The following is a 23,167-nucleotide window of genomic DNA, read 5'->3' as shown; positions in this document are numbered from 1 at the left end:
GAAAGAGAGCCCCATCAGGACGGGCCCGGGAGCGAGGGCAGGTGGGGACTGAGCAGGGCCAGGGAGCGCCCAGCTCCCCAGTGAGCTGACGTGACCCAGCCCACCGCAGGGCAGGGCAGAGCTTGGCCAGTAACCACACAGGAGTCCACCTACAGCAGCTCCCAGCAGCGCCCGAGGAAGGCATGGCCCTGGGCAGCCTGTGCCAGCCGCTGGCCTCGCGCCTGGGCCTTGGCCTCCAGGGCGGCCCAGGCCTCCTGGATCCCAGCCAGCTGCTCAGCCAGGCTCTCTGGAGCCTCAGGGTGGAACCGGCCCAGTCGGCAGACCTCCATCCGCACCCGAGTCATCTCTTTCTCCAGAGCTGCCAGTTCTCCCTGCAACCGGGGCACAAGCAAGCCTCAGCCCTCAGCACGCTCTCCCTTAGGAGCCCCGGGCCCTGAGGAGCCCTTCCATTGGGCCCCGCCCCTGAGCTGAGTGTCTAGGGGGAAGCACAGGCAGGTCCACAGTGGGGGGCCTTCACCATCACCTCAGGTGAGGGCCATCAGTCTTTTCCTCTCTTGCCTTTGGGGTCCCCCACCCACTGCCTCCAGGGAGGGGCTCACGTAGGTGGGCCAGGGGCTGGGCCCTCACCTCCAGGTGCCTGTGTTGTCGCTGCAGGGTCTGCACCGATGACAGGCTGTGGCCACTGTCGTCTGCCTGCATCAGGGCCATCTTCCCCTGCACCCAGCCCCGGAGCTCAGCCATGGCCTGCTCCAGGCCACGAGCCTCCCGGACTGCAGCCAGCTTCTGAGAGAGGAGAGAGGGCAGGCTCGGGCCCAGCTCTGCTCCCAGGACTTCTCTCCCTGGAGAACGGCCCCTTTAGAACCAGGAGGACCCAGCGGCCCGCAGGTACAGAAAATGTCCTAGTTGTGGCAGCTGCTCCAAGAATGAGTGATGTGATCGACGAGGAAGGGCAGGGCTCTTGGTGGGGGTGGGTGGGGGTGCTTTGGCACCCATCTCACAGGTAAGGCAGCAGGCTCTGAAGTATGGGGCGGGATCTGCCGAGGGAGTAAGGTGGGCCTTCTGGGCCCTGGGCGGTGCCACCTGCTGCAGCTCTGCCGGGCCCGGAGGGGAGGACGGGTCAGTGCCAGAGGCCGCTCTGACCTGGGCCCTCAAGGTGGCCTCCTCTGTGGGGTGGGGTCTGTCAGGGGCTCAGAAAGCAGATTTGCTCCAATGGAAAGCCCTGGCTGTGCTGACCACCGAGGCCCTGGGAGCGAGCTGAGGATTTGCTTGGTGTTCAGGCACTCAGAGCACATTGAGTGAGCGAGGGTAAAGGGCGGGTGCTCCCCGTCACGGGGCTCCAGGCCCAGGTAAACGCGTGTGGCTAACGAGGAGAGGCCACCGTGGCATGTGTCTTCGAATAACTGAAGCCACGCTTGGCAGGGCTTAGAGGAACTTGGAGGCTGGCCACGTGCTTCCTGTTTCTCTCTGGAGGTGTGAACTGTACTAGGGAAGGATCAAACGATGTGGAGGGCTGAGAGGCTAGACTTTGGGGCTCCAGCCTGCTTGCCGGTGAGAGTTAGAGGCAGCCGCGTCCTACTTGCACATGCTTGTGTAGACACATGCATGTAGACCCGTGCATACACACGCACAGGCATAGCCGGCGGGTCTGCTTGTCTCTGGCCGGGTGGTAGCACAGATACTGCTCCCCTTGGCTGTCATGGCGTGGCCTGGCCTGTGCGCCTACCTCAGCACGGGCTTTTATCGCCCTGTCCAGCCTCTCCCAAGTGGCCTCTATGCGGCTTTTCTGGGCCTGAACCTGGGGATAGCACCCCGGTGCTCCCCGTTCCAGGGTGTCTGCCAGCTCCCGCAGGGCCTGCACCTTGGCCTTCCCCAAGCTCTGGGCTTCCTTCCTGAAGGCATCGAATTTCTCTTCCAGCACCTGCAAGGGTGTGTGGGGGTGGGGGTCACTCTAGAGGTGGCAGTCCTGCAGCTCTCGAAGCTCACGAGGGCTGGGCAGGCTCAGACGGCGCTGACATCGCAGCCCTGGTTCCAAAACCACAGGGCCCCCCTTCCAACTCCTGGCTGTTCCCTGCATCCTCTCAACACAAAACACAGACCTTCCTTGCTGAGCTTGCCCAGGGCAATCTATTCTCACTCAGGTCCGCTTGTGAGTGACTCACTGTGACACCCTCCAGGTCCTGCCCATAGTCCTGGGACTCGGCAGTGGCCATCCTGGAGGTCAGCCAGGCATCGAGGAGCAGAGCCTCTCGCTGCAGTTGGTGCAGCTGCAGCTGCTCCTGCAGGCCCCGGCCCCTGCCCTCCGCTCTCCGCAGCAGCTCACTGCAGGCCTCCCTCACCTTCTGCAGCTGGGCTAGCACCTTGGGGCTGTAGAGAAAAGAGAGAGCCTGGTCTGGAGCCTTCCTTCAGGCTGCACCAGCCTCCTGCTGCCTGTGTAGGGAGCACCCTCTCGGTTCCTCCCCAGATGGGCGTGTTCTGGCCCACCTCTCTGGGTTCCACCTGCTCTCCAGGAGTGCTGCTGTTTGCTGCAGCCGCTCGAGGCGTGGGCTGAACCCCTCCAGGTCTCTCCTGGTGACCTCCAGCTGCCGCAGAAGAGCCTGTGTGGCCTCTGCACTCTGGCCCATGTCCTCACTGTCCAGGATACTTCCCCGCTCAGCCAGCCAGGTTCCTGCCTCCAGGAGCTGGGGAAGACAGGGAGCTGTTTCCCTGGATTCCCAGCCTCAAGATACAAGCAATGTTCCTCCACCTGCCTGCAAGTTACAGTCCCCTGGAGAGCTTTAGAGAGGCTGCCTGGACCGCCCCTAAAGATCTGCGTGTGGTCTGGAACACAGCCTGAACGCCACTGTTTCTTTTATTTTGTTTCTTTTTAGGTTTGCTATAGGGTGCTTGTGCTCACTGGATATAGACAGAAAGAGGAAAAGTGAGAAATCACCCTCTGGGGGTTGGCCACACCATAATCCCTTCTCCTCCATTCTCCTCTCACGATTTTGGGCATGCACACACACGTGCTCAGCATGAGTTTTAAGCTGCTGAGTCTGGGACGTGAACCACAGTTGACTGTATGGAGTCCAGTGATGTAACCATTATGTCATCTGCTGGTCCCTACTTTAGCTTTTCTTCGGTACTCGCTATCACGAGCTAATTTAGGTGAAGGTCCCGGGTGAGTCTGGTGTAAAGCAGTGATCAAGAAGAAACAGTGAAACGAAAGAAAACCAGTGAACCCATGGCCTGTTTTCTGGGAAACGCGCAGAAGGAAGACGTGGGGATCAGGAGACCCCTCAGTGGAGGAGATAGAGGTGCACAGAGCCCAGATCCTCGTGGAGTGTCCCTCCTGCCCTGCACACACTCTGGGGTCCTAGTGTCACGTCACCCCCTCACCTCCGCCAGAAGCTGCTGGGCCTCCTGAGCCTGTTGCAGCTGCCGCCGCCTCCGCGCCGCCTCTGCCCGCAGGCTGCCCATGGCCTCCTCCAGCTGCTGCACCCGGGCGGCCACCTCGCAGGCGGCTGAGTGCCCGGCCTGCACCAGCTGGCGCCCGGTGCCTACCACCACCCGGGCCAGAGCTTCGTGGCTGCTCAACTCGCTCTCCAAGTTCTGTGGAGTCAGAGGAAGGACTGGGGTTGCTACTAGGCACTTGGGGACCCCACAGACTGCTGCTCAAGAGACCCCAGAGGCAGAAAGCCCTCAAAGCCCCCAGCTGAGCTGAGCAGCCAAGCATTTCTGAGGGCAGCCCTCCTGCCCCTCCCGGCTGGCAGACACCTGGTGCTTCTCCTGCAGGTGGCGCACGGCGCTCAGGCTCTGACCGCAGTCTTGGGAGGCGGCCAGGGGCAGCTTCTCCTGCACCCAAGCCATTTCCTCGTCAGCATCCCTGAAGAACTGCAAGAGGCAGCTCTGGGCCTCCAGGGCCATCCTGCGCTCCTGTAGGCGCTCCCGCAGGTCCTGGAACCTGGGCAGTGGGGCGGGACCAGGAGAGGCAGGGCCGTGGTTGTCAGTATTAGGGCTCCATGGTGACATGGAGCTTATTGCTCTGTGTCCCCCATGGTGGAAGGGGGAAGAGGTGAGAAGACAGAAGGGGAGGAGAGGTGGCCTTCCAGGAAGGCAGGGAACAGGACGGCTAGGAGGATGCCTGCTGAGGCTGGGGCCCAGGACACACGTACCTCTGAAGCAGCCGCCGTGCTTGCTCTTGGGTGTCCTGGGCGAGGCAGTGGCCTTCCAGGGCACAGGCCTGGGCCTGGCCCAGCAGAGCCTGTGCCTGCCCAGCCTGCCTGTCCACTGCTGCCTCCAGGTCCCCCTGGGCCTCCAGGAGTTCGCCCACCCCAAGCAAGTCCCAGACTACTATGGGGGCCTTCAGTGTGACCTCAATGGGCTCCAGCCAGTTCTCCAGTTCCTCCACACTTCGCTGTAGACGCAGGGCCTAGGGCAGAAGGTGAGGTAGGCATGGAGGGGAGGCGGGGTGCAGGAGCCTGAACTCTGTCCAACTACTCCGTGACCCGCACAGCCTCACCTCACAGGCCTCCTGTAGCCGGGCCTCCTTCCTCTGGCAGTTGGCCTGCAGCTCGTCCCAGAGCTGTCCCAGCTCCCATAGCCATGCCTGGATGGTCTCCCGGGCCGGGTAGCTCCCCTGCAGCAGCCTCTGTCCCTCCTACAGCCACAACAGGGCACACGCCTCATGGCCTCAGGACGACTGGTACCGGGGCACTCGCGTTGGTGCCAATCACCAGCCCCACAGCTGGAGAACCTGTGTGATCTTGGGCAAGTTTCTTAACTTCTCTAAGCCTCATTTCCCTCCTCGTGACAGACATAATAATGGTCATTTTGACAGATATCGTGTGAAGTAGATATGAAATACTTAGCAGGACACTTCACATCAGAGGGAGCCAGCGTGGGGTCAGAATCTGCCTTGCAGGTGAAAAGGGAAACGTTCAAGGAAGGGCTATGCTTCGGCTTCTTTATCCACAGGACTGCTGGCTGTGTCCTGATCGTGTCCAAGTATCATCTTGCAAGTGACAGAAAAGGCACCTTTTTGGGAAGGGTGCTGTGGAGAAGCAGCTGCTTCTCATGACCCTTCAGTGCTTCCCACGGCGCATGCACGCAGAAGGCCACGAACACGGGCCTTCCGCACTACGATCCCGATCCCACCGCAGGGCTCCTCAGGGTTGCCCTGTGCTTTGGCTGTGGGGCCGTCACAAGCGCCCACCCACAGGCCTCACCGTCTGCAGCTCCTGTTGCTGCTGCAGGCTCATGTCCAGCTCAGCCTGGAGATGCCGGTGTTTCCTTAGCTGTGACTGCAGCGTGGCTGGGTTCCGCCAACCCTCTTCCAGGGCCACCAGGTTCTTCTCCCTCAGCCACGCTGCCACCTGGGCACAGGGGGTGGACCAGGCTCTGGTGCTTAAGGTTGTTCCCGCCCTAAACTTCTGGGGTACTCTGGATGAAGGGTGGCCTTGCCCTGGGGTAACTCCTTCCCCCACCCCACGCGCCACCCCGGGCAAGAGCAACCTCAGAGGACTCCCGCAGGAACGCCTGCAGTTGCCGGAGCTCCTCCAGCTGGCGACGGCGGGTCCCAGCTTGCTTCAGGAGTGCCTCTTTCCTGCCAGGAGGAGGGTCACATGGCCCTCAGGTCTGCCCAGCAAGACCTGGAGCTGCCACAGGGGTGTGTGTGCCCGGGTGCAACGTGCACATATGCGTGTCTTTCTAGCCCAGGCCAGCCTTCCTCGGTATCACTGTATCTCGGGTCTGGGGTTTCCTTTGAAATGAAAACACACTGTACTTCCCCTTTATCAGTGTCTATTATGGGTCACCCTCTGCAATCCCCATTCTGACCCCAGCACTGCGGATGTGACTGTTTTTTGAAGATAGGGTCTTTCAAAAGGTAATAAAGTTGAGGCTGGCAGATGGTGTGGAGGTTAAGGGCACAGGACTCCCACGTGGCCAGCTGTGGTTTGAGTCCTGGACCCGGTGGCTTGCTTTCTCACTTTCTCTCTCTCTCTCTCACTCTGTCACTCTCTGGTCAAATTAAAATAAATAAAGTTAAATAAAAATAATTCTTAAAAAAAAAAGAGGTAATAAAGTGAAAATGAGGTCATTTGGGTGACCCTTAATCCAATCTGACTGGTGTCCTTATCAGATGGGGAAACTAGGGCATGGCACCAAGAGTGACCACGGGGGGACAGAGAATGAGACAGCCATCTGCAAGCCAAGGAGGGGCCTCCAGGTGAGACTCACCATGCTGACGTCTTCTTAGGCTTCTAGCCTCCAGAATTGGAAGAGGAAAATTCTGCTGGCTCCTCCACCTAGTGTGTGGCTTTTCATTGTAGCACTTCAAGTAAACACAGACCTAACCGCTTTTTTTTTTTTTTTTTTTAAGATTTTTTTGCCATGGGACATGTGTACTCATGGAGAGAGCAGAGACAGACAGAGACGGGGCAAAGTGAGAAATCCCCTCCAGGGGGACGGCCATGTCTCAATCCCTTCTCCTCCATTCTTCTCTTGGGATTTTTGGGCAGGCACACACACACACACACACACACACACACACGGCGCGATTTTCAAACCACTGAGTTTGAGTCTGGGATTCAAACCACTGTCAGTCATGTGGGATCCAGTGCCTTAACCACTTTTTTGATTATGCATTGCAAATAGAATTTTTAAAGCAGGCACCTCCCAATACAGAATATCTAACATTTATATATTTAATACTTAGTCAATATACTTATACTTTATCATATAGATTATGTACTGATTTCTGTCTGTACCAGTACATGAAGCACATCACCATATGTGCAATAGAAATGATAAGATGTATAATATAAACAGGAAAATAAGGTCTAAGGCCCCCTCCAGGTCCTCCTCCTTGTCAACCTGTGCGCCACGCTGGTGTGAGTGTGAACCCCACTACCAAAGGGCATGGCAGGTGGGGAGAGGTGCAGAGAGGCTCGGTTGACTGGAAACACCCTCCTGGAGGACAGCAGAGCCTGAGGGGACAGGGTGGCCCTGTGCCGGGGAGGCTGGGCCTCCCAGGGACCCGGAGCTGCCGGGGCAGAGGAGCTGACAAAGACCAACAAACTCACTTAGGCCATTTGTCTACCAAAGATCTCTGTGGGTACCTGTGAGGATGCATGGGATGACCTCGGTCCTGCGGGGACCAGCCCAGGGAGCCATAAAAGTTGTGGGCACCGTAGGCTCTCCAGGGAGCATGGATGCCCTGCTGGTCTGGGGTCTGGCTTCAGTCCTACCTGGGCGAGGCAGTGGGCCTGGGCCGGCCAGGGAGCGTGTAGGCTGGGCGGTCACAGGCACCTGTGGTTGGCCGTCAGCTCAGCGAGCTCAGAGCCGCACCTGAGGGCTGGCAGCAGACACCAGAGCACCTCCCCTTCCTCACTACAGCCCCTGAGGCATTGCCACCGGCTTCCCCTTGCCCATAGGAGATCTATTCATGGCTGCGGCTGAGAGGCGTTGCCTGAGTCCTGCAGTTAGTGGGCAGCAGAGGGCCCAGGCTTGGCCACTGTGCTCTGGAAACTTCCATCGCCTTAGGTCGTTTCCTCTCCTGGCTTCCTAGTACAAGCCTCTCTGTAAAATTGCCCTTCTCAGCTGAATGAAGAAGGGGTGGGATTTCCCACGTGGTGTCTGATGTCCCAGCAGGCTGACACACGGCAGGGCCAGAAGCGGTGGGCACCCCTGGCATCTGACCCTAGCCCCCGGGGAAGGCAGAGAATCTGAGACAGGAAGTGGGAGGGCAGGAAGGGAAGAGCCAGGTGCCCACACCAGCCCAGTCCACTCTACCCACAGTTCCACTCCCAGAGCCAGAGGTACCTCAGGAGCATGGCCTGGCACCTGGCCAGGGCGCTCTGGGCCTCGGGACATCCACCCTGGCGCAGGCTGCTGGCTGTGGCCTCCAGGGTGCTGATCTGTTCCGCCTGCACCTCCAGGCTCTGCTCAAGCATCTCATGTTTCCACAGGAGGGTCTCCGCACTGGCCAGGGGGTCCTGGTGGGAAGGGAACCGTTACTGTCTGCCAGCTGCCCCTGCTCACCTCCCTGCCCCACTATCTGCTTTCCCACCTGGAGCCAACCTACCAAACGCTCATCCTCAAAGCCACGGGTCTGCCCACACCCACTCCTCATCCCCTCCAGGTAGGTATGGCTTAGGGCAGTGGGAGGTACCAGGCAGGGGAGGTACTGGGATCAGGGTCAAGTATCAGAATCGCCAGGGCAGGGACCAGCAGTTGGTGTAATGGCTATGTCGTTGGACTTCCATGCAGTAGACCAAGATTCGAGTCCCAGACCCAGTGGCTTAAACTCACGCCGGGCGCGTGTGCGTGCGTGCCCAAGATCCTGAGAGGAGAATGGAGGAGAAGGGATTGCGGCGTGGCCATCCCTCCGGGGGATGATTTCTCACTTTCTGTCTCTCTGTCTCTGTCTGACAAGTGCACGCGCCCTATAGCAAAAACCTCTCAAAAAAACCAAAAACCAAATTAAAAAAAGAAAAGAACCACCAGGGCAGGCAGAGCTTTCTTATATCACGGAACACTGCCTCCGCTGTACTCCTAGGAAGACTACGTCAGCCCCTGATTATGCTCGGAGCTTTCCTGGAGTTACACTTGCCTGCCACGGGGTTTGGGGCATGGTAGGAAAAGCAGTTCTCTGGGTGTATGGGAGTTGAGGAGGGCAGGGGTGAGGAAGGCAGTGGGAAGGAGCAAGAATGAGTCAGGGCCCTGTGCATACTCTGAGCTTCCACAGCTCAGGCTTGGTGCTAAGAACCTGCTGGAATGCTGGTGTGGCTAAGGGCAAGGTGGGGGGGAGGGGGACAAAAGGGGACAAAGAGGGGAGGAGTCCCGGCCAGGGAGCTCAGGCAGTGCTGGCTGGTTTGACCCTAACGCTGCTCTTGTAAGTCCTCCCTTGCTGAGCACCTACCCCTGGGCACTCAGTGGAGAGGGAGGCTTCCTTGCTGCCGAGCCAGCCTTCCATCTTTCCCACAGAGCTGAGAATCAACTGGTGAGAGAGGAAAAGGCAAGGGGAAGCTGGCAGAGGGTGCAACCACTGTAGGTGGAGTGGCCCAGATGGGGAGCCAGGCCCCAGGCCGCTTTGGTTTTAGCTTTGATCAGGGGCCATGAGGTCAGAACAGGCCCAGGGGTGGGGCGGGATGGAGTCGGGGTGAGAAGAGTGGAGCCTGGGGTGGAACCATGTCTACCTGGAGCTCCAGGGCCTGCTGCAGCTGCAGCTGCTGCTCCTGCCATGCCCCTTCCAGGCTGCTCAGCTCTTGTTCTAAAGCAGCCAGGGCCTGGCGGAGGTCAGGAGTGGACGGGTGCCCAGCTGCAAGCAGCCGCTGCCCGGTGCTTTGGACCCAGCTGATGCTGTCCATCCGCGAGTCCAGCTCAACCTGGAACAGGACGGTCCTAGCTCCTCAGAGGCGGAGGCCCTCTGGGGCTGGAGGAGTCCCAGTGGGAGGGAGGAGAGGTGGGTGGCAGCAGAGGGGTAGGATGGGAAAGGAGAAAGGCCCCAAGAGCCAGAGCTCACCCTGAGCCCCTGGTGCTCTTCTAGCTGTCGCTGGGCTTCCTCAGGCCCGCAGGGGCTGCTTCGCGCAGCCATCTCAGCCCGCAGCCCCTGGGCCCAGGCCAGCACTTCCTGCAGCATCGCCTGGAGTTTCTGAGCTTCGAGCAAGGCTTCCAGCGACTCCCTCCTGCCCACAGGGCTCATCAGCTAGTCCTGGGCCTCCGAACCCCTTTCCCTCTATGCCCACCAGTGTCTCCTCCTCCCTCCTGCTCACGGAAGGGCTCATGGGTGGGAATCCCTGGGATGATGACGTGGGGGTTATTTGAGGCATGGAGATAGAATCTTAGGGAAAACAGGGGCCAAGGGGAGTGTGGGGCCTGAGATGCTGCAGGGCAGTGAGAGAGGGAGGCCCAGCGTCCCTACCACTTCTGGGCCCTGCTCCGGAGCTGCCACCAGCTGTCCATCATCACTCGCTGCTTGCGGCTGAGGCTGGGGGCTGCCCCAGGGTTTCTCTGGCAGAGGCGGCCCACCTCACGCTCTAGGGTCTGTACGGGAAGTCAGGGTCAGAGCTGGAGCAGGGGAGCCCTGGCCGTAGCAGGCCCCTGGCATGTTACTCTCAAGATCCTGAAAGCCCTCCACCTTGTGTCCTCCATGGTCCCACAGAGGTAGCACCCTGGGTCGGGACCCACCTCCACACCCAGCCACACACCTCCACCTGGGCCTGAATGAGGCCCATTGCCTGCTCCAGCTCCTGGTGTCTCCGGAGCAGCCTCTGCGCGCTCTCCAGATCCTGGCTGCAGGCGGGGGCCTGGAGCAGGGCACCCTGGGGGTGGCGGATGGGCCTGAGCCATTGCCTGCTTGCCCTTTGCTTCCAGCCTCCCTCACCGCAGAGGGGCCTGGCCCACCCCAGGGTTTCTGCACGGAGAGCAAGCACCCTCCCCATCGCCCTGGGCGGTCTGGAGCAGGGCCTGGCCCTCTTGTGAGAGAGGTCAACTCCCAGGAGATTTTGGGTTTGGCATTTCCTCTGAGGTGAGAATATTGCTATTATCTCAACTGACTTGACTTGCATCTCTCTGGAGTGTGTGCGGGATTTGGGCAGAAAAAGGAGGGTGCAGGTTCAGATACTCCTGGGCCCGCTGAGGGCAGGGAACTGCCTGGCTCTCAGCACTCCTCGGAGCTATAGCCTGTCCACTGCCACCTTTGCCTGCTCCTAGCCCGTCCTCTGTGGCTGCTCGCACTGTCCTGTGGGTTTGGGAATGCTCAGGGACAGGAGGGAACAGAGGGTGTACTCTGGCCTCTACCCACAGCACGTCTGGGAGAGAAAGGAGCTGAGGGGTCAGCTCAGTCTGCAGCAGGAGCGCCTGTGGCTCGTTGGTCCCCAAAGCCAGCCCATCACACACTCCTGGCAGAGTCCAGATGGGACCTGCCTACAAGTACAGCTGAAGAACACAGGCAGGCAAGGGGTGAGATGCATGGAGTCTCCCCGCAGTGCCCTCCCCTGCCGCGTGCTTGATGCACACATGGGACCACTTCCCTGCTCACCTTCTCCGTGATCCGCTCAATGGCATCGTCCAGCTCTTGGGACAACGTGTGCATCTCTAGGGCCCCTTGGAGCTGCTGCTGGTACCGGAGTAGGTTGCTGCGGAAACTTGTCCACCTAGAGACAGGCAGAGGAGTGAGTGGGGTCGGGGCAGCCCCCATCCTCCTGCAATGCTTTTCCCCCTGGTCCGGGACTGACCTGCTGTCGAGCTGGCCTCGCCGCTGGCAGATGGTCTGGACTTCTTTGGGGTCCCGGTTCTTCAGCTGCAGGGACAAATCACTGATGCTCCTGATGTAGGCGTCCCCCAGTGTGTCCTACGAGGGAGGTGCGGGGGCTGCTAAGAGTTCCTTCTTTGCACACAGTTGGCATTTGGAGGGGCTGCTTGGGCTCCCAGGGCACAGGGAGTGTGTGTGTGGGGAGTGGGAGGCGGCTGCTTCATCTACTGTGGCAGGTGCCCGAGGTCACCCCACGCCAATGAGTAGATCAGCTTGGAGCCTGTCACCACAGTCATCTCTGAGGCTGGGAACCACACAGGAGGGAAGGCTGGGCATGTGCTCACCACAAGCTCTAATGCTAAAACGCAGCTTCTCCGGGTCAGAAAAGCCTGGGGGCCAGGAGGAGGGAAACAGTGAGCTCCTGCCTCCTTGGTCTCACCCGGGTGGGGCTCGCGGCGACACAGGGAGAGGGTCCTGTCCCCAACAGGTGGGGCTCTCTACTTCTTGCATCTGTACAGCTTAATTTCCAAGCACTTTCCTATGAAATGTCTCACACGAGGTCGACAGGGAAGGATCTCTCTCCTTTTCAGATGCCCGGACAGAGCTCAGAGGCTGACATGGCTCGTGTGGGGCAGAACCGGGATTCGAGCCCAACTCCCCTGATATCTAGCAGACGTCTGTGGAACTCTACTATTAGCAGAGGCTATCGGAGATGAAGCACGTCAGCCTTTGAAACGATCATATACTCCGTCAGGGGAATGAGGCTAGCACGTTTGGTCTCCAACACCTGACTGTGAGTACATTTGCCAAATCTCTCCTCGGTACTACACGGGAGGCTAGGTCTTTTGGGTTATGTTGGTGGGGGTAGAGGTGGGGTGAGAAGAGGATGCCAAGGTGCTGCTATAGTCAGGCCAACGGAGGGCACTGACTGTCCCCCATGCCCGGCATTTGTAATAGCTTTTTTTTTTTTTTAAAGAATTATTTATTTAATTTTATTTATTATTCTTTTAAACTTTTCTATAGGGCATGTGCACTCGTTAGAGAGAGATGAGAGAGAGGGAACGTGAGAAGGCTAGCTGCCAAGGTCTGGGACTTGAATCATGGTCGGCAATGTGGAAGCCCAGCACCTCAACCACCAGGCCACCTGCAGGCCCCTGTAATAACTCTTAAAAAGTTTTTTAAATAATTATTTTATTTAACTTTATTTATTTATTTATTTATTTTATTTTTAATTTGACCAGAGAGGGACAGAGGGAGAGAGGAAGAGAGAGTGAGAGAGAGAAAAGTGAGAAAGCAAGCCACCAGGTCCAGGACTTGAACTGTGGTCGGCCATGTGGGAGTTCAGCGCCCTCAACCACCATGCCACCTGCCAGCCCCAACCTCGTAATAACTTTTTAAAAGTTTTTGAAATTATAGATGCGCAGGAAACTGCAGCAGTAATACAGAGAAGCTGCAGGTACGGTCCCCCCAGCTTCCCTCATGGTAACATCCTACATACCCATGGTACGGTATTCAAACCAGGAGACTGGTGTTGGTACAGTACCAACTGGACTGACTTCATTCAGATTTCATTGTTTTTTAACGAGTTTAATTTATTCTCTTCTGAGAGAGAAGAGAGAAAAGGATAGACAGGCATCCTCAATAGGGCCCCATGCCACAATCTACCTCGTCTTAGCTGACCCAGATCACAACACTTATGTGCACCCAGTGCGCTCAGGGAGTCCCAGGACATGAACCCAGAACCCCTCCCATGTGGGTCCAGCTGTGTCACCACCACACGCATGTAGGCGGAAATCTCTGCCATTCTAGCTATGGACTCCTGTAAGCACCACCACTCTGCCTTACCTCTGGGGAGGCATTGCCCCATCTTAAAGATGACCAGACAAAGGGTTGGCGAGATGAGGGACCTGCCTAAGGTGTGTGTGTAGTAAGGGCAGAGCTGGGACTGACCCCTGTGCCCACCCTGCCTCTGGAGCCCTGCCCTATTATGTCCCAGTGTGGGGATCCCGCGGCCGCCTCTCCCTGGGCAGGCCCCCTTACCCCAGCAGAGGCTCCTGAGAACCCACGGAGCCGTCTGCAGAGCTGCAGGCAATGCTCAAGGTCCTGGCCCAGGTCAGTGGTGTTCACCATCGCCTCCTACAGAACCAAGGAGGGAGCATAGTGCTTCATGCACTGGCCAGGTTATGCCCAGACCCCTGGCACCCACAGCTGGGGCAGTGTTGGGGCAAGTGGGGCTTTGGGGACTTCTGCTACCAGAGAACTACATGCCTGTGTGCCCCATGCCCCATCTCTCAGTCCCTCAGCCCCCACTTCCCAGCCCACCCCCGCACAGCGAGGCCTTCACCTGCTCCTGCAGCCAGGCCTCTGCGAGGTCCACTCTCTGCAGGAACGCCAGGAAGTTGCACTTGTCCTCCAGCTCCTGGCCCCGGAGGGCCACTGCCTGCCTCAGGTTCTCCCAGTGCTTCTGCAGTGCCTGCAGCCTCTGGGAGACCTCTCCTGCCTGAGGATGGCTCTGTACCAGGAGAGCCTCACCCATCTGGGGACAGAGTGGGCACGGGAGACCTTGCCTCTGGGCCATCCAGGAGTCTACACTTCAGGCAGGTGAGGGGCTGAGGGCTTGGCTGTTACCTTGGCAACAGAGGTTATGACCTCCTCATGGGCCTGGACCTCAGCCTCAAAGGCCTGGTGTTTCCACAGGAGCTTTGACTGAGCTCTCAGGTCCCCAGGAGGGATGGGCTCTTTCAGCCGCTGGGCCCGCTCCTGCATCCAGTCCTCAGCCTGTGGAGGTGCAAAGTCCCATGAGGCTCCATCTGGCTATCCACAGACTTCCCTCAGCCCTGCTATGGTGGGCAGGCTGGCCACCCACGCCTGTACGTGAGAACCAATGTCTGCCGCCCAGGGAGTGGGCATGGCTGGGCTGGGACCCTGGGTGGCGGTTCAGTTTGGAAGTGTAGGCCCCTGCTACTGGTACTCTGGACTGCTCCGCCCTGTTCTTTGTCTGTTTTGGCCTCAGTTCTGCTGGAACTCAGGACAGAAGTGGGGGCTCCACACGCAGGGGCTCAGAATCAAGCATTCTGGGCTCTGGCCTGGCTCCAGGAAAGCCATTTAACTCCCCAGCTCTCGGCTTCCTCATCTCGGGGTTGTGGTGTGAAGGTTGTCTGCAAACTAAAGACATCGGCCGGGTGGAAGGAGCGGGGCTGTGGTGGCCTCTGACCTGGGAGGCAGCCCTGGTAAAGCTGGCTGTCAATAGGGCGGTGTGCAGAGCATGGCCCCGGCGCTTGGCCAGCTCTTTCACTCGGGCCCGGCGCTCCAGCGTGGTGCGAAGTGAGTCCTGCACTCGGGGACCCTGGAGCATCTTCAGCTGCTGGTGCAGAGCCGCCTCCTGCAGGGCATGGGGCAGCCTGCTGTTCTCCCCCCTGCGTGCTGGAGCAGGGCTTCCCTGCACTCACAGCCCTGTCTTTGAGGGTCCTGAAGCCAAGCTCCCAGCAGCAGGCCAGGGCCAAGTTGCTCCCCAGGGAGCATGTAGTGTGGGTAGGGCCAAATCTCCCTGCAGTCCCTGGAGTGTGGCCCACCCTGTCCTGGGTCCTCTTCCTGAGCCACGTGTACCATTTTGCTCAGTCAGCCCCACCCAGGAAGCCCTAGGAACACAGGCACGATAGCAGTGCCTCTGGGTATGCCCCAACCACCCTGTGGGCCCCCTCAGGACTCTCTCTTCACCCCACCACTCCAGCCATGCCCAGTACCCCTGAGCCCATTACCTTCTCGTCCTGGGCAGTCAGCACCTTCTGGAAGACCTCATGCTTGCAGATCAGCTGCTCTACCTCTTCCACTGAGTTCCCCAGGGCACTGGTTTTCAGGAAGCCCTGGATTGTCCCACAGAAAAGTCAAAGGGGCCATCAAGGACAGCCAGCCCGCCCTTCCCTTTGCAGCTGTGTGTGCTGAGGCAGTCCATGGGCCCTTGGGGGTGAGCAGAGCTTGGAAGTGCCTGGCAGGGGTGGTGTGAGCACTGAGAAGAGGTGGAGGGGGGCGCTGTGAGGAGTGGGGACCTAGGGAGATCTGGCAACACCTCAGCCTCAGCACAAGGTGGGGTGCATAAGCAGCCTCTCGCGAGCTTCCTCAGGGCTCAGTCTTGGGTAGGGGCTGGGGAGGAGAAGGCCCTGAACTGGCTTGGGGATGTTGGTGGAGGCCTGTGTGCCTTAGTGTTCCCCCTGGGCCACCTGGCAGGACTCTCGCATGGCCTCTGTGCTCTGTTTCAGAGAAGCCTGAGGCCCAGGAGGAAGAGTGTGAGTGTAGAGAGGGGAGATGGAGAAGAAGAAGAGGCTGTGCGTGTGCTGGAGGAGAGGTGCAGGGGCTGAGGGGACCTGCCTCCTGGGCCAGGAGGATCTCATCCAGGCGGCCACATTGTCTGAGGAACAGCTGTTCCTGCTGCATGGCTTGCAGTCTCGCTTGCTTTTGCTCCCATGCCCGGAACACCTGGTCTCGCTGGTCCTGCAGGGCTTGCAGCCCTTCCTGGACCTGGGGATCGGCAAAGGGGGGCCTGGGCTGGGGGAGTGGCAGGACAAGACAGGAGGCAGGGCCTGCGGGCAGCCTCCAAGAAGCTGGAACAGCACAGTGGGACAGGGTGCCAGGCAACCAGAGGTAGGGTAGGCCAGCTCAGGACAGGTTGGGGGAGACCAGGAGAGGGGGCTCACCTCCTCAGTGGGCGTTCCTGAAGCCAGGAGTGCCTGTTGGCCCAACTGGGCCGCCTGCTGCCGCAGTTCCTCCTGGGCTTCCAGTTCCACCCGAAGCCGCTGGTGGGCGCTGAACTCCAGTGGGGCGCTGCTGGGTGCCAGGGCACTCTCCTCTACCTGCAGTTCCTGCTGCACTCTGGCTGCCCAGCAGCCATAGTCCCGCACCTGAGCCCGGGGAGATGGGGCAGAACCAGGCTGAACCCTCTCACCTTGGAGCGTCCCAGCCGTCGGGTGCCAGGGCACTCTCCTCTACCTGCAGTTCCTGCTGCACTCTGGCTGCCCAGCAGCCATAGTCCCGCACCTGAGCCCAGGGAGATGGGGCAGAACCAGGTGCTAAGGTGGCCCGGCTGAACCCTCTCACCTTGGAGCGTTCCAGCCGTCCTGGGTTAGGGCTCCAGTAAGGTCACCTGGTTTCTTGGTCTCATCCGATCTAATCCTCCCAGGCCCATGGGACCTCCTCACCAAGATGGACCTCCACCCTTTGCTCTTGCTCCCCTGCAGCTTGAAGTCCTCCTCCTTCCTCCCCATTCTCCAAGCTCACCTGGACAAGTCCCTGAGTGAAAGGGCAGCCAGCGAGACCAGCAGGAGAGCTGGCCGATGAGGGCGGCGCTCACCTGTCCTTGGGGCCAAGGCCACCTCTGCCTGCGAAGCCTTGCCTGCTGTCTTGACGGCTCCCTGCTCCCCTTGCCCTCTGAACTACCCAGTCCACACTATGGCTCCTGCTGACCTGTGCACATCACAAGGTGTTAGAGCTGGAGAGACCGTGGGGCCTGGTCCACACATCTCATTGCATAGAGGAAGAGGATAAATGGTACCCAGATGTGAGAGCTTTGTGAACTTCAAAGCGTTTGCCATGACAATCTAGAGCTAAGTGCCTTGCTCAAGCCTACACGTCTAGAAAGTGGCAGTTGGGTCCCTAAACTTGAGTCTTTTTTTTTTTTTGGAGAGGTTTTCGCTATAGGGCACATGTGCTCACCAGACAGACAGAGACAGAGAGATAGAAAGAGAGAAATCACCCCCCAGGGGGGATGGCCACGCTGCAATCCCTTCTCCTCCATTCTCCTCTAGGGATCTTGGGCACATACGCACACGCGCCTGGCGTGAGTTTTAAGCCACCAGATCCGGGACGCGATCTGCAGTTGACTATGTGGGAGTCCAGCCACATAGCCATTACGCTAAGTGCTGGTCCCTCTGAGTCTTTTGGTAGTGTCATACTTTGGGCCTGCTGGTTGAACGGCACCAAGACATGGGGACTCCTGGGACAGCCCACAGCCAGGGCCCACTGCCTCAATCTGATCCTCTCTGGAATTAGGTTCATCTCCCCAGGTAAGCAGGCTCTTGGGGCAGCGAATCCACCTTCCACAGCTTCCGTATCACCTTCCTCTCTCCACCCACAGCTCCTGGGACATTCTAGATGCTGTTTGATCAGTCACCTCCCAGAACACCTGGGTCTCTCCCTATTGGCTGGGACCCTTCATGACTGCCCTGCTGCTCACCTGGGCTGGCCTTGACCCCACACTAAGGAGTCATCTCCGTGACCCACATGCTCAGCCCTTGGACCAGCCAGACTGACCTGGCATGCGCACATTCTTCCACCGTGCAGCCACGCTTCTCCAGAACCGCAGAGCTCCAGTAGTGCAGGCACGCACGTGGTACAACACACACACAGGCATGTGTACACCCCACCTGGGGGGAGGGACCCTCACCGTGGCATGAAAATGGGCCAGGAGGCATGCCCGCTCTAGCTGGGCCCTGCGCTGCTCCACACGCAACCTCAGGGCCTCCCAGACCTGCATCACAGCCTGCTGCCTCTGCTGCACGGCACGCGCCTGAGGCCCCGGATACAGCTTCTGCACCCTGCTTCCGGTCTCCAGCAGTTCCTGCAGCTGGAATCAGGGTTGGGGACAGGGAGGGAGGGGCTGTGTCCTCCTAGAGGCTGAAGGGCCTGAGCATCCCTGGTGTATCCCAAGCCTGCAACTCAGGGCCACACCCTGCCATGCACAATGGGCCCTACTGGAGGCCCAGGGGGAGTGGGAAATCTAGAACAAGTGGGCCAGCCTGTGGGAGGGGCAGCCAACCTGGGCTCACCTGCTGCTCCATGGCTGTGAGTTCAAGCTCCACCTCCTTGTGTCTCCTCAGCTGGGCCTCCGTCCCACGCAGGTCCTGGGCCACACCACTGGGGAGGCTGGTGGCTTTTTCCTGAGGAGGGAGATGGTCAAGGAGATCAGACCAAGGGTGGGTAGTGAGCCTGGGGCATCTGCTTCTAGAAGAACCTCCTTCCTCCCCCTGGGCTCACACCTGGACCTGGGTGAGGGCTTCCAACAGATCTCTGTGAACTTTGAGGGTGGTCTCGGCATTTCGGAGCAGGCTGCATCGGGCCTGCGTCAGCTCCCATAGCTCAGACCAGGCGGCCCTGTGCCCAGGCAGAAGACCAGTAGGAGGTCAGCCATTGGCCCATCTCTCATTCCTCCCCCTCGCTTAGTCTGGTCTGTCCTCCTCCTCTCTGGGTTGTGTCCAGGCCTTGCCCAAAGCTCCTGCAGAGGCCTCTCCCATTCTTAATGCCTTCTTCTGCCTCTGGCCCTGACTGCGAACCTTCCTCCGGAAGGCCTGGCTTTTGCTCTATGTGAGTTCACAGGCTTGTAGCCCTTCACTGGTCCACGTGCTGGCTGGTCCACAGTCACCATCTAGAACACGGGGTCTCCAGCTAGGAGCTGGAGCCTGTGGCTGTGAGGCTCCTTACATCTGGCATCTGATTCTCACTACATCCATCAGATCACAAATGCTTCCGGGGCAGAGGCCATCTCTTCTCTTCATCTGTCCTTGACTGCCAGGCCCATAGGGGCTATGAACAAGTCACCACCTTGCCTCCAAGCTCACAGGTGGAGAGTCAGCAGCTAGGAGTGTGCAGCCAGGGCTCTACCAGGGGTAGCACGGGGACTGGGAAGGCCCAACCCTGGTCCAGGCAGTTGCTGCCTATAGTTCCTCCTCTGACCTGTGCTCTACCAGGGGTAGCACGGGGACTGGGAAGTCCCAACCCTGGTCCAGGTAGTTGCTGCCCATAGTTCCTCCTCTGACCCGCGGAAGCCAGTTGTTTAGAAAAGCGCTCCCGGGGGTCGGGGCGGGGCCCTGTGATACCAGCCTCACCTCCCTCCACAGGCCGCAGCCTGGGTGGCAGGCTCAGCTCCCCTGAAACTAGGTGCCTCAGCACTCATTCCTGCCTGTCAGCACCCAAGCCGCGCCCCTCCATCTGGCCTGCTGGGTACTCACTGCACATCCTGCTGGTGCTGCCGGACCTGGGGGGCACAACTGTGCCTGTGCTCCAGGCTCTTGGCCAGCTGCTGGCAGGTCGCCACCCGCTGGCCACTCAGTTCCACCTGGTGTTGGAACTGTGCAAACTGGGTGCAGAGGTGCTGGGGGAAGAGGGGTTAGTGACGAGGTGGCCCCTGCTGGCCAGGCAGTGAGAAGCCTGGGAGCAAAGTGGCCCAGTGACCCACTGGGCAATGTGGGTTGGATGGCCCCATGCCCGCCACTCCATTTAGGAGGCCTGTGCCCTGCCAGGGCCTGTGCTTGCTGCTGCCCCTCCAAGTGGGCCAGAACCCCCACCCCCTGTGTCCTGCCTCAGCAAAACCTTCCGGCCCGGCCCTCCCTCACCAGGACGTGCTCATAGTCCTCTCCAGGGCTCTCTCCTCCTGCAGCCATCTGTTTCTGGGTGGCCAGCCAGCTCTGCAGGTCCTCAGACTCCCTCGTGAACTCATGCAGCTTCAGGGTCCCTTTCAGCTCCTGGTCCCTGGGCAAACAGCCCGTGGATCGCCTAAAACTGATTGCCCACACCCCTGGGGACAGTCAAAGGGGTGGCCTGAAGGATAGAATGATTCATGATTCAGGCCCAAGCCTGTGGCCTGGGATTCAGGAGAAGCAGATATAAGATGGCCAGTGCAGGGGCACAGGGTAAGAATGTGGGGGCAGATAGCGGGGAGTTGGGAGGCCCAGGGTCCTGCCCAGAAGAATTCGTGGAAAGAGGTGAGCAGCGCACTGCCAATACTCATCCTGCCCAGAGAGCTTGGTCAGGGGTTCCTTCCAGCTTTGGGCCGGGCATTAACAGCTAATGATGCTAGGCCCCTGCGCCCACGAACAGGAGGGGTCGTACTCCCTCTCACCGTGTGGTTGCCAACTCCTGCAGCGCCCGCAGCTGCTCCCGGAGCCTCGCCCACACCGCACTCAGCTGCTGAGGGGCCTCGGGACCAGCAAGGGTTTGGGCTCTCTGCTCAAGCTCCTCCACAGAGCTCCAACGAAGAGCTAGTTCCTGCTGCAGGCCCTGCCAACACACAGGACTTGTGCCAGGCTCAGGCTGGTGACCCAATCATCCATCCATCTGTCCACCCACCTGCTCACCCCTCTGCCCATCCCTTCATCCCCACCTCCACCCGTTCACCAACCAATTCGCACACCCACAGCTCCCCCCCAGCTCATCCACCTACCCAGACGCTCATCCATTATCTATCCACACCCCACCCCAGACCCCCTCGTCCATCACCTCCCCAGTATCTTCATTAAAGTAAGGTGTCCTTTGTGCCCTCCGAGAGCTCATTATTTAACAGGTGAGGCTGGGCAATCCGGGCCAAGGAAGGGAGGGCACAGGAAGCATTATGCCAGACCCCAACCTGGAGCATATGAAGGGCAGAACTGAGGAAGCTGCCCATGCTCCTGGGACACCAAGCTCATGTACTGAAGCTACAGGCACGGCCTTTGGGACCGGCCTACGGGTGGTGTCAGTCTCAGGGCATGCTGATCGGCGACCCTGTGTCTGTGCAGAACAATGCCCAGACAGGAGGACACTCCTGGGACAGCAGGCACCAGGATTGCTGTGGGCTCCTGGCTTTGGAGCTGGTGTGGTTCTGGGAGTCCAGTCCAGGAATGGCCTGCAACCTCCCTCAGTGTAATCAGGGGGTCCCTGTGGGAGGAGACGGGCTTTGGAAAGGACGTGTGGCCTGGTAGGGGGAAAACACGGAGAGGGCTGGCCCAGGTGACCCCGAGAGGGTAGAAAAATACAGGGGGAGGAGAGGAAGCGAGAGGAGGCAGAGAAACCCGAGGCAGCAGGGAGAGAGAACAGCAGAGACTCAGAAGGGAGTAAGTGCTTAGATCAGAGCACCTGGGGCTGCCTTGAAAGAAACAGGGTGCTGGGAAAGAGGGGACACCACCGGATTGGGTAAGTGGGGGCGATGGAATTGGTTAAAACAGGGCTCTGCTTCCGAAAAGTAGAAAGCAGCCTTTGGGATGTGACAGGGCTTCTCCTCAAGGTCCATCTTCACCCAGTTCGACTACGTGGGGTGCCCGGACATACTACCTGGTGCTCCTTAAGGAGCCTGCGAGTGGTGGCCTCATCCCTGCCGTAGTCCTGACTGCTCGCCTGTGGCCCCTTCTCCTGCACCCAGCCCTCCAACTCTGATGCGTCCAGCAGGTACTGCCAAGAATGGTGCCAAGTCCCTTGGTGACCTTGGACAGGGCCCTCTATCACCCCATGGGGGCAATGCACCACTGCCCTCCAACAGCCTCACAGAGTGCCCATGTGGGGCCCAGCCAGCTCCTGGCCAGAGCTCTTAGCACCGAGCCACCTCCCTCACAGAGCCCGCTGCCCTCTCCGCTCCCGACCCTGCGCTGTCGGCATCCCACCTGCTGGACAGCCCTGGCCTGCTGCAGGCACTGGGCCCGTGCCTCGCATGCCCGCTCCAGCTCTGCCCAGCGACCTTCCAGCTTCTGGCACTGCTCCACGATGTGCTGGGCTTGGGGATGTCCCGAGGCCACTAGGCTCTGTCCCGAATGCAGCACCCATTGCACCTGTCCCTGGTGGGCTTTCACCTCAGCCTGGAGCCCCTGCCACATAACAGCACAAGAGGCTGCTGCCTCTGGGATTCCCTCAACCACAGGCATCCGGGGCTGAGCCATGGGTGTGGCTCCAAGCCTCAGTCATGGCCAGACCCCCAGGTCAAGAATAGGTGAGGCAGAGATTTAGAAATCAGGACAGCCAGGAAGAGAGGCTTAGAGGCCAGTGCCCCCTGAGTAGCAGGAGAGGACTGCTTGGTCTGGAAAGGCAGCAGAGATCCTGGGAGAAGGGGGCTGCTACCTTGTGCTTGTAGCCAAGGCTCTGGACATCAGCCAGGCAGTTGGTGTGGCTGGCGGGGCTGGCACTGGGCATGTGCTCAGCCACCCACGTGAGCTCCGCGTTGCTCAGGTGGCGGAACTGGTGCAGTTCCACCGAGGCCTGCAGCTGTAGCCTCCGGGTGGCCAGAAGACCCTGCAGGGTCTCAAACCTGGGTGGTGGTGGGGGAGAGGTGGCAGAGGCTTAGGACAAGGTGAGGACAAAGCCCCAGTCCTTTCTTTGGTCCAGCAGGGCCTCCCGGGGAACAAGGCTACAGGAAAGCCTTGCATGTGAGGGAGGAGCAACTGGAGAAGCCAGGGCCCACCTCACTGTCTCCACGGCCCTCCTGACTATAGATTGTGGCATTCCCTGCTTTGGCTGCCTAACGGGGTTTCTGACCCTCCTACCCAGGGATGACTATACTCATAAGGGTTTGGACATTCCAGGTCCTGTAGGTCAGGGGACCCCAGCCCTCAGGCTGTGGACCAGTACAGTTCACCATGCTCACCGCTGGGCTTTGTATTTACAGCAACTCCCCTTGCTCACATGACCGCCCAGCCCCGCCTCCTTTCGGATTAGCCCTGGTGTTGGATTCTGATAGGAGTGCGAGCCCTACTGTGTGATGTTTCATGTGTACTGCAATGTAGCAGTGGTGGAAAGGGGTGCACAGTGGGTGTGGTGCGCTTGGGTCATCCTGGGACCAACCTCCCACCCCCACGTCAGTGGAGGCATTATCTTCCACAGGGCCAGTCCCTGATGCCAGGAAGGTTGGAGACTGCAGCCATAGGTGCCACCCTGCCAGTCCTTAAGTTTGCACGGGAACAGTGGGGACAGTGACACACAGGGGAATGAAGACGGAGCAAACAGGAGAGTGTGTGGACAGGGCCTACCTCTGCAGGTACTTCTGGGTCTCCTCCAGGAGGGCCTGGGGAGCGACCGCACGGTGAGTCTCGGAGACCAGGGCAGCCATCCTGCTGGCCAGTGCCTGGCTTTCGCCCTCCAGCTGGCAGTGCTGTCTCTGCAGCCCCCGGCTTGAGCACAGGTCCTGCCCTGTCTCTGTGTTCAGCA

General features: G+C 59.6%; 1 protein-coding gene across 1 annotated transcript in view; it reads right to left on the bottom strand.

The window, feature by feature from the left end:
• Positions 1–23,167, bottom strand: part of SPTBN5 (spectrin beta, non-erythrocytic 5) — a 58,875-nt gene that overhangs the window by 6,400 nt on the left and 29,308 nt on the right. The window contains 36 exon segments of the mRNA XM_027775837.1: positions 154–371; positions 628–783; positions 1,724–1,918; positions 2,160–2,364; positions 2,482–2,678; positions 3,376–3,588; positions 3,754–3,940; positions 4,152–4,408; positions 4,499–4,636; positions 5,205–5,351; positions 5,491–5,581; positions 7,801–7,973; positions 8,900–8,977; positions 9,177–9,365; positions 9,503–9,665; positions 9,902–10,023; positions 10,188–10,301; positions 11,021–11,135; positions 11,217–11,332; positions 13,274–13,369; positions 13,578–13,769; positions 13,862–14,011; positions 14,448–14,615; positions 14,992–15,096; positions 15,599–15,748; positions 15,925–16,128; positions 17,670–17,849; positions 18,052–18,162; positions 18,262–18,376; positions 19,231–19,373; positions 19,615–19,750; positions 20,121–20,278; positions 21,308–21,424; positions 21,634–21,834; positions 22,085–22,271; positions 22,990–23,164. Coding sequence (XP_027631638.1) covers positions 154–371; positions 628–783; positions 1,724–1,918; positions 2,160–2,364; positions 2,482–2,678; positions 3,376–3,588; positions 3,754–3,940; positions 4,152–4,408; positions 4,499–4,636; positions 5,205–5,351; positions 5,491–5,581; positions 7,801–7,973; positions 8,900–8,977; positions 9,177–9,365; positions 9,503–9,665; positions 9,902–10,023; positions 10,188–10,301; positions 11,021–11,135; positions 11,217–11,332; positions 13,274–13,369; positions 13,578–13,769; positions 13,862–14,011; positions 14,448–14,615; positions 14,992–15,096; positions 15,599–15,748; positions 15,925–16,128; positions 17,670–17,849; positions 18,052–18,162; positions 18,262–18,376; positions 19,231–19,373; positions 19,615–19,750; positions 20,121–20,278; positions 21,308–21,424; positions 21,634–21,834; positions 22,085–22,271; positions 22,990–23,164 — 5,662 coding nt within the window.

Source organism: Tupaia chinensis, unplaced genomic scaffold (genome assembly GCF_000334495.1).
Source record: "Tupaia chinensis unplaced genomic scaffold, TupChi_1.0 Scaffold000605_1, whole genome shotgun sequence".
Classification (NCBI taxonomy): domain Eukaryota; kingdom Metazoa; phylum Chordata; class Mammalia; order Scandentia; family Tupaiidae; genus Tupaia; species Tupaia belangeri.
The sequence above is the reverse complement of the archived record's forward strand: the minus strand, read 5'-3'. Positions and strand labels throughout refer to the sequence as shown.